Source organism: Eleutherodactylus coqui, chromosome 1 (genome assembly GCF_035609145.1).
Source record: "Eleutherodactylus coqui strain aEleCoq1 chromosome 1, aEleCoq1.hap1, whole genome shotgun sequence".
In the NCBI taxonomy this organism is placed as follows: Eukaryota; Metazoa; Chordata; class Amphibia; order Anura; family Eleutherodactylidae; genus Eleutherodactylus; species Eleutherodactylus coqui.
Window position 1 is genome coordinate 128950811 of NC_089837.1, and position 9747 is coordinate 128960557.

The following is a 9747-nucleotide window of genomic DNA, read 5'->3' on the forward strand; positions in this document are numbered from 1 at the left end:
TAGTATGGGTTTTTATGGATGTGGCGACGCCAACTATGTGTAGGGTTTTTTGGTTCTCTTCTTTTTCAAGCCTTGCGTAAGTAATCACTGCAGCATCTGCAGGGTTAAATGGTGTAGCGGAGTGATTAGATGAGCAAACCCCCCCCCCCCTTTTTTTTCCCACTCCATTTCTGCAAAAAAAAAAAACCTCTCACAAGTTGACAATCGGAGAACAAACTTGCTTTGATTGGGGTGATAACAAAAACTCATATCTCCACTCCCCTGGAACAGGAAGAGACAAAGCGATCACAGAGCTTCTCTGTTGCCGCTGGCCTCTCTTCTCCCTCCCTTTCCACTCTGCACCCCTATTGTAAATTGATAGCTGGTAATTCGACCCCACTTCAAATAGCTGTAACTCCGGTTGTGTGAGTGATAGGTTGTGTGAGTGATATCGACATACTTTTGGTGTCACCAGAAGCATGCTGATGGGACAGGAGACATAGCCTTTTTCAGTAGAAGGACTTCACTTCGGCCAAAACTGTCTTTCTTGCATGGTGAACTAGGGTCATCCAAAACTGATGGAGGGTTAAATTAAAGCTGAAAGTCTTCACTTCAGTCATGATAACTTTTGTGTCAGATCCATTGTGGTGGTGTACAGAGGCAAGAGGACAGAAGTTGTGTCACTGACCAACAATATCTTGTTTTTCTCTCATATAATGTACTTCCTGTCATGTGACCTCTACTCTTACAACATGTCCTTTTATGAGAGAAAGTCACATGGCAATCTCCATGCACCATATTTTTCAATTGATATTCTATCCAGCTGCATTTTATCAAAATTACAGCACCCCCTGTAAACCAGTGTACAATGAAAATATTAGCAAGCTTGTTTATAATTCTCAATATTCGTCTATGGATTTTGTGTATTTCTCTATATCTAACAGTGTTGGCCATGGATGAAGCACTGTGGGTTATGACACTAATTTCATATTTATGTTTTCTCTCAGAGAGAGATGCATCTCAAAAATGGTCATCTAGAAGATTTGCCAAGCATGTGACTCCACTAATTACAAGAACATTTCAAGGTCAACTAGGAAATTCTTAAAGGGACATGCAAGATGTAACACGCTCTCCTAAATAAATAAGACCTGCACATTTGATTAGTTCTGCATCTTATTTGAAAGGTCCTTCAGTACAGATGGAGCCTGCTCTTCTGCGTCTGCTTAGTGTTGTGCAAATGAAATATGCTCCCTTTGGAAAGTTTCAGCACTTCCCTAGTCTGTTTGGCAACGTAATACTTTTTTACTGAGATTGCACTTTACCGGGTTCAGTAAAAGGTGTAGAAAGCTGAAGCTATATTTTGTTATTGTCCTAAATCAGATTTTCTATTTTATTATGATGGTAGCTTTATCATATTCTGTAATTGTTACTGTACGTCAGAAACGTCTAAGCTTGTCTAGTTTGCCTAGTTTTTCAATTAACACAGTATACGGAGAATGATGTCTGTTTTAATATATTAACCTAATGCAATAAAAGCTTGTACACTAAAGCCATCCCTTTAACATATAGTGATTTTTCACTTTGGTCATAAAATGGCCAATCTTTATGAACATCTCTGTTCGTCGAGATCAAAATGATAAGAGCCATGCATTATCTGACCTGTGTTGTTTTTACATCCGGTTACCTTTTGCCGCTACTGTCATAAAGCATAATGTAAAGAAACCTCATAGACCATGTATGCATGTATACTCAGATATGACATTGTGGTGGAGGACAATATCTCATGATAATAACATCACTATTGGTTGTATAACAAGTGATCACAACTTTGTGTTTGACCTCAAATACTTGATCTGAAGGTATTATATCATAGGTGAAGTGTGCAATTCACTACATCCCTGTTACTGTACAAAATATATACTAACAGTCTAAGTAACGGAACATGACAAGACACCATTTTCACCAGCCAGGGTTCATGAGCTCAGACTTCTATCAGAGACGAGCCATTTTTAATATATTAGACTTTTGGTTTATAACTACAATATCTCAGCATCCCTAAACTATACTTCTGTACATGTACATTCTGGCCCATTCAGTCCAAGAGTTACTAGTATGGAGATATTCAGAGATCTTATTCTTAAACGATTAAGAAGCAAGGTGCACATAAGGTGGTTAAAGCCTAGGGACAGTCTTTGGGGACTTTTTAAAATTATTTCTTTTCTTTACTTAAATGCTTGTATTTCTGGCTTAAGTGTTTTTTGTAATGGGGTTTTGTAATTGCAGTTTGGCTGCTGCAGCTTCTAGATGCCACATTATACAGCAAACTGCAGAATGCTTTTCACTAGGAAATCCATCAGTGGGCTTGTGATACATAAACGCTACAGAAGTCAAATACTGCAAATTTTTCATAAAATGTCATTGCAAAAATGCTTTTCAGGCACAAATATATACATTTTAGTAAATAAATATGCCTGCAAAGGTGGCCATAGTCGGTAAAGCATGGGATGTGACCTTGGATTGTGTGGACTCCAAAGATGAAGGCATTGCAAGGGTGCTAATAGTGGGTGATGTGGAAGCTTTGGTGTCTCTGTACAACTGCAGGTTATACATAATATGTATCTTACAGTAGCCTATGGAAGAAGCATTCTACTGAATGGTCAGGGCACAAGGTTTAATCACAAGGAGCAGCCCCATAACTATTCTCAAAAGGCCATAGAAAATAATCTGTTTATGGCTTGACATAAGTGCTAAACTATCTTAATTGTGGCACATGCTTGTATTCTACAATATTACCCTCTATGGAGAAGAGTAGAACTACTATTTATGTATTTTATGAGTTACGTAGTGGCAAAATATCCTGTTTTCTATCAGTGATGTACATAGATTACAATAACTCACATTAATTGCTCTCCCCAATTAGGCTCTCAATCTAAATCCATTTCCCAAATGCACACACTAAGAGTGGCCATAAACTTGAGGTAGTTGGCCCATGAATGCCCATTCAGCCCACACCTATCTTGCCCATCACACCCATACATATATCCGCTTTATGAGCATGTATGTGTTCTGAATGTAGAGAGGAGAAGGCCACGTCAGACATTGCTGGTAGTGCCTCCGTAAGGGCAAAAGGATCAGGCAGTTAAAATCAAACTACCTGACCTTTATCTTCCCATCGACTGCTGTTGGAAGGCCATCATACACATTAAATGATCTTTTGTACCCACTGAAATCTCCTTAAGGGCAATTACTGATAAAATTTACTGCCTTCTCAGAACATTTTTGCAAAACTGTATATCCTCTGTGTTTGTACGAGTTCGTGCTATATAGGCAAGCTCAACTGAAAATGATGGGTTATAAGAAGAACATGTGAGGAATTGGCAGCTCATAAAAACATAAAGTGAAAGGTAGGGCAAATGTACACAATTTTTTAGCTGTCACTTTTTGGTTTTGCATTAATTACTGTCTTAAAGGGGCCTTAAATTTGCTTTTACTGTTCTTGCTAAACTAATACCCACAGTACTATGTTTGCTTTCTGTTATAATTGTGCTTTGAATATGTTAATATTGTGCAGCTCTACTAAACACCACTCGCCGTGTCCAGTTTGCTCTAGCGTGCTGCTTCCAGTTAGTACAGGCAAGGGAATAACGGAAGGTGCATGAAATTTCATTTTACTCTCTTGTGGGGATGTTTGGGGAGGTAAGAAGGGCTTTTGAGAATGTCAAGTCTGAGACTCCCAATGTGAAAATAGAAGGTTGGGTTCTTGAAATCTGGAATACTGTAAATTACAAATTTTTTATTTTTTTTTTAAAGAAAAAACTCTTGAAACTCTAGTTGAACAATAGAAAGGTGACCATTTATAATTGTTTTAATTTTTAGTTTCATGTATAGAAATTCACTGATGTAGCCTTAAAACAGATGATAAAGTGCAGGACTTAGGGCCTCTTACACATCAAGATTAATTGGAGTGAGCATGCAACCAGCGGTACGTATTAATTGTATGTGGTTCACTTGGCATGCATTTACACTGAACAGTAATTGGGTAATTTTGTTCAATCATTGAGTCATACCCACGCCTCTAGTCAGCCAATCTGCCACTCCTTCCTATTCAGTACATTATTACGTCTATTTATACCACAGGATTTGTAGCAGACAAACAATGATTTTTAGGTCCACATGAAAGATCCAAATAGCGATAATGTAACGATTTATACCTAACCTCATACAAACCACTCTAATAGCATAATCATGCTGTGTAAAAGGGCCTTTAGTCACAGACAAAGTAAACAGATCTGTCAAATCAGGGCATGATTTGATGATTAATCATTTCTCGTTGCTCAGCCAACTTTTTTTAAGTTTATCTGAAAGTTCATGCTGCATTATAAGCTACAAGGACAGCCGGCAAGTAAAGGCGCTGCTCTATTAACAAGGGGGTACGTAATGCATTTACATTTTGGTCGAAAGTCAAACTACCTTGAACTAAGAATATGTAACATTTCTATTTCCAGGCTTTATAACTGTATTGCAGAATAAAGCTCCATGAACACTTTTGCTCGTGTGTTGATTATTTTTTTTATATCAATTATAATTTGAACAGATTTTCTAAAAAAGATTGTCTATCAATTATGCATTATTCAGTCATTAGTAGAGCTAAATAAAGTTTTATAAAAAGTGATTCAAATATATAACCTATTATTACGGGGTGCCTGCACTTGGCCCACGGGAGAGGACGCATGTAGTGTGAGCTCCACATGGATTGTGGTTCCAGAGCTGTATTCAGTGCTGTTACATCAGTTATAACCAACTGCAATAAGGATAATAGTTAGGTGTCATCAAGAACTATACCCAAGATGTTGTGCACCAAAGAATCCTACATACTACACAAGCAGCACCCAAGGCTTCTTCTCTGGATCATTCAATGCTATATGCCAGCAGTAAGCAAAGGTTCAGAGAACTGACACAAACTACGTGGGATTTCACGAAACAAGTACATGGACTGAATAAGAGGATTTTTGATGTAGAATCTAGGACTGGCAATATTGCACATGCCCTACAGAATGGCCAACATCATTTAGATAAACATAATGCACATATCCTTGCTTCGGGAAATTGTTAGGACTTACATAAATTTGCATGGAAAGACAGGAATTAGGTCCTACATGTTAATTCCTTTTCTTGAAGTCATCCTGACAGCATACACCTGGAGGTTGTCCGCTGGACACCTGTTGGGACAGGAAGCGGAAAATACAAAAGGTAACTCCCACCACCGGCTCACCAGTGTGTACCAAATAACTACAGTGACCCGGCTTTGCTTACCTAATCATTTTTAATACAGAAATCATAGTACAATATGTTACTTCACGTAAAAATATCTCAAGGGGAGGGAAAAGCCCCTATGCTGTCAGAATGACTTCAAGAAAAGGAATTAACAGGTAGGACCTAATTCCTGTCTTCCCCTCGTCATCCTGACAGCATACACCTGGAGAAGTGCCAACAACCAAGGGCTTTAGGGAGGGACCACTGCCTGTAGCACCTTCCGCCCAAAGGCCATATCACGGCTGGCCCCCAGGTCCAGGCGATAGGGTTTAGTGAAGGTATGAGTGCTCGACCATGTGGCGGCCCTGCAGATCTGGTTGGTTGTTGCCTGGGCTCTCTCCGCCCAGGAACAGGTGACCGCCCTAGTGGAATGGGCTCTAACGTCGCCCGGGAGTGGGATCCCCTGGGATCTGTATGCCTTTTCTATGGCCCTCCTGACCCAACGCGCTAAGGAGTCCTTAGTAGCGGCCCCTCCTCTGCGTGGACCCTGAAATTGAATAAAGAGATTGTTAGACTTCCTGAAGGAATGTGTGACCTCCAAATACTTCAGGACTGCCCGTCTAACATCTAGATTATGGAACCTCTGTTCCGTGGTGTTACGGGGTTCCTGGCAGAAGGAGGGAAGTACTATTCGCTGTTCTCTGTGGAAGTCTGTGAGAACTTTCGGTTGGAAAAAGGGGTCAGGCCTGAAGTCTATTTTATCAGGGAAGTTGGTCATGTATGGGGTCCTAATAGAGAGGGATTGGATCTCCCCGATCTGTCTGGCGGATGTGATGGCAACTAGAAAGGCAACCTTATAGGAGAGGATCTTCACTGATAGATCTTCCAGGGGCTCAAAGGGGTATGCGCAGAGGGCCTGCAAAACAAGGTTCAGGTCCCATGGGGGCATGGTTTCCCTTATAAAGGAGTGGAGTCTAACTGCCCCTTTCAGAAATTTCTTAACTAGCCTATGGAAGTCAAAGAAGGCCCCAAGGGCGGCCACCTGGACCTTAAGGGTACCAGGTCTTAGCCCCATGTCCAATCCATCCTGTAGGAACTCCAATATCTTGTTAATGTCGGGCTGTTGGAGGTCATGTATACTATGCCCCAACCACCTAGAGAAGGTATCCCACACCCTAGAGTATATATTTCTGGTGGATTTTTTGAGGCTCTCACATAAAGTAGTGGTCACCCTCCCTGATAGGCCCTGGCTCAGGTATTTTACTCGCTCAGCTTCCAGGCCGCCAGTCTGAACTGTCGGACCTTTGGGCATATTAGGGGACCCTGCTGAAGGAGGTCGTCTCTCTGCGGCAGATGTAGAGGATCCTGTGTCGAGAGAGCAGCCAGGAGTGGGAACCAGGGTCTCTTGGGCCAGATTGGGGCCACCAGGATAACGGAGCCTGGGGACCCCTGAATTTTCCTTAGGACCAGAGGAATCAGGGGGATAGGTGGGAAGGCGTATGCAAGGTCCCAATCCCAAGCCTGGGATAGTGCGTCTATTCCCAGGGAGCCCCCGTCTGCTCCCCTGGAGAAAAACCGGGGACACTTGGTGTTCTCCCGGGAGGCGAACAAGTCCACCTTTGGTGTCCCCCATCTTTCTATAATTAGCTGGAATGCATGTGGATGTAGGGTCCACTCCCCGGGGTCTATCTTCCTGCGGCTGAGATGGTCCGCCATGGAGTTCTCTGGGCCCCTTACGTGGTACGCTGTGACGGAAGGTGTCCGCTGCTCTATCCACCCGAGAACCTTCGCCGCCAGGTCTTGGAGTCGGGGGTTCCGCGTGGATCCCTGGTGGTGAATGAGGGACACAGTTGTTATGTTATCCGAAAAGATCTTAATGTGTCTACCCCTGATCTCTGTCTCGAAGCCCTGAATGGCCTTCCAGACAGCGCAAAGTTCTTTGTAGTTGGAGGATTGAGTAGCTTCCTCCCGGTTCCAGCCCCCTTGGACGTAATGACGGCCTAAGTGGGCCCCCCAGCCAGTTGCACTTGCGTCAGTAAAGATGGATACTGGGGATGCGGGGTACCAAACCGTGGCTCTGGCAAGGTTAGAGATAGACATCCACCACTCCAAGGAGGACTTTATCTTGTGGGTAAGGACGACGCTCCGATCCAGGGAGGCGGGGGATTTATCCCAGTTGCTTAGGATAAAGTCTTGGAGAGTTCTACAATGTAACTGGGCCCAAGGGACTACCCCGATGCAAGATGTCATGAGGCCAAGGACCCTCATGCCTCTCCTAAGGTAGACTTTGGTGGTTAGAGAAAGTGCCCGACACTCGTCCCAGATCGCTTTTTGCCTTTCTAGGGGAAGGGATGAGCACTGGCGGTGTGAGTCCAGAATCACTCCCAGAAATATTTTCTTTTGCTCGGGCAGAAGACTGGATTTAACGGAGTTGATGATCCAGCCTAATGACTCGAACAGACGGAGTGTGAGGTTGACCTGGAACCGGAGTTCTGAAGCCGATCCTGCTATGATCAGGAAATCGTCGAGGTATGGGACAATCAACACCTTGTCAGTCCTTAGTGCCGCCACCATCTCTAACACCATCTTATCTGATGCCTTCTCTAGGAGTGTATCCAAGGAAGGCCCAAAGATTCTGTGTTCGAGAGGGCTGCTGAGCGGGCCCCGAACCTCACGGACTCCATAGAGGCGTCTGCCAGAAAGCCGGTTGCCTGCTGGAGGAGGGGAAGGCAGTTGGAGATGTCTTCCCTAGAGCCCCTCTGAGAAATCAGCGTCTGGAGTTGGTCCAACCAGACCGTCATAGATCTCGCCACAGATGTGGCCGTGATGTTGCCTTTAACAGTCAGGGCCGCAGTCTCCCAGGCCTTTTTCATTGCGGAATCCACTCTGGTATCTAGTGGATCCCGCAGTTGGGAAATGTCCTCAAAGGGGAGGGCTGCTTTCCTTGAGACCCTGGCAACCGCCAGGTCTACCTTAGGGACAGTTTCTAGGAATTCAATATCTTCTGGTGTGAAGACCATCCGATCCTTAAATTCCTTGGACTGGAAGAATTTCTGTTCTGCTTGCTTCCACTCTGTCAGGATCAGCTGTTTTAAGATGTCATTAACTGGAAATGACGGTTTTGGCTGCTGTAGGAGCCCCCGGAACAGGCTATCCTGAAAGGATGGCTGCTGCGGCACCTCTTCCTCCACCTGCATGGTGCGTCGGACCGCGGTTAATAGCTGACCCAGGTCCGCCAATGAAAAGAAATACTTCCTTGCATCCTCCATGGGCGGCATGGATTCTGAGGGAGAATCTTCTAGGAGTCCTTCCTCAGAGTCCGACTCATCCATTCGTGACCGCCTTACCCTTTTCGTGGGGGGCGGTAGAGATAGAGATGAGAGAGAGGCTTCAATCTCCTCGCGGATCATGGATCGGATGTCCGACATGCCAGAGGAGCCCTCTTCACGGACCACTTTCTCCGTACAGTCCGCACATAGTGGCTTGGTGTGGCCCTCTTCTAGCCGCCGCAAGCAAACCGGACATTTGCACACTCGCTTTTTGGCCTCTCTAGCCTTTTGTGCATCTCTGTCCTAAGAGACGGAGACAGCAAAAAGGACTTCCAGCACTTGATACTTGTTTTCTCCTTCCTCCCTCCCCCCCTCTCCCCCCCCCCCTTCCCGGTACAAGACCCAAAGCGGCCTACTCACCAGCAGGCTGCTTTCCGTGTCCTCTCTGGCTGACATCTTCAGTAAGGTGCAGACAGGAGAGATGCAGGGGATCCAGCCTTTTAAGTTTTCAAATTTGGCACCGACATGCCCCCTTTAAGCGAGGCCCCCCCCCCCCCCGTGACGCCGCCGCGCCGGACCCGAGGGATACGCCGCATACACCAGGACGCTGCCGACTAGGACGCACGTGGAGACGCTGCTGCGCGCCCGCACCCATGCCCCTCCATCGCTGGCATACCTGTCTTCTGTGCTGGATCCCCGCTGGAGACGCCGGCGTTTCCAAGCCCTCCAGGTACCGGGGTGCTTCTACCAGTACGACTACCCCACTGGGCAGCGTACTGAGGGAGGATTTTCCCACAGGGGGAACAGCGCTGCGTAGATCCTGCGGGTGAGGGTCCCCTCGTAGGGTCTCACCCGCACAAGCCCTGCCAGCCCGAACAGAGAGTCGTGCCCCCACGGGTGGACAGGCTGCATGGGAGTCTTCTTTCTTCATTCACCTCCAGCATACACCTGGAGGCTCCGCTTGGACTGTCCTGTAGGGACAGGAAGACACTGGTGAGCCGGTGGTGGGAGTTACCTTTTGTATTTTCCGCTTCCTGTCCCAACAGGTGTCCAGCGGACAACCTCCAGGTGTATGCTGTCAGGATGACGAGGGGAAGAATAATTTTCTATTTGAGGCTTGCCAGGGAATATGGCTGCCTTAAAGGAAACAACACTGAGTCGAGCTTTTCGTAATATTCGAGAGCTCTATTCAAGTAACGAACCCCATTGAAGTCAATAGGGGACTCGAGCACTTTTGTATTGGACC

General features: G+C 45.4%; 1 protein-coding gene across 2 annotated transcripts in view; it reads left to right on the forward strand.

The window, feature by feature from the left end:
- MLF1 (myeloid leukemia factor 1) overlaps positions 1-4525 on the forward strand; it is a 45548-nt gene extending 41023 nt beyond the window's left edge. For both annotated transcript variants that reach the window (XM_066600369.1, XM_066600376.1), the window contains one exon: positions 987-4525. In XM_066600369.1, the coding sequence (XP_066456466.1) occupies positions 987-1017 (31 nt within the window). In that variant the 3' untranslated portion in view covers positions 1018-4525. The remainder of the gene's footprint in view (positions 1-986) is intronic.
- The last annotated feature ends 5222 nt before the right edge of the window (positions 4526-9747 follow it).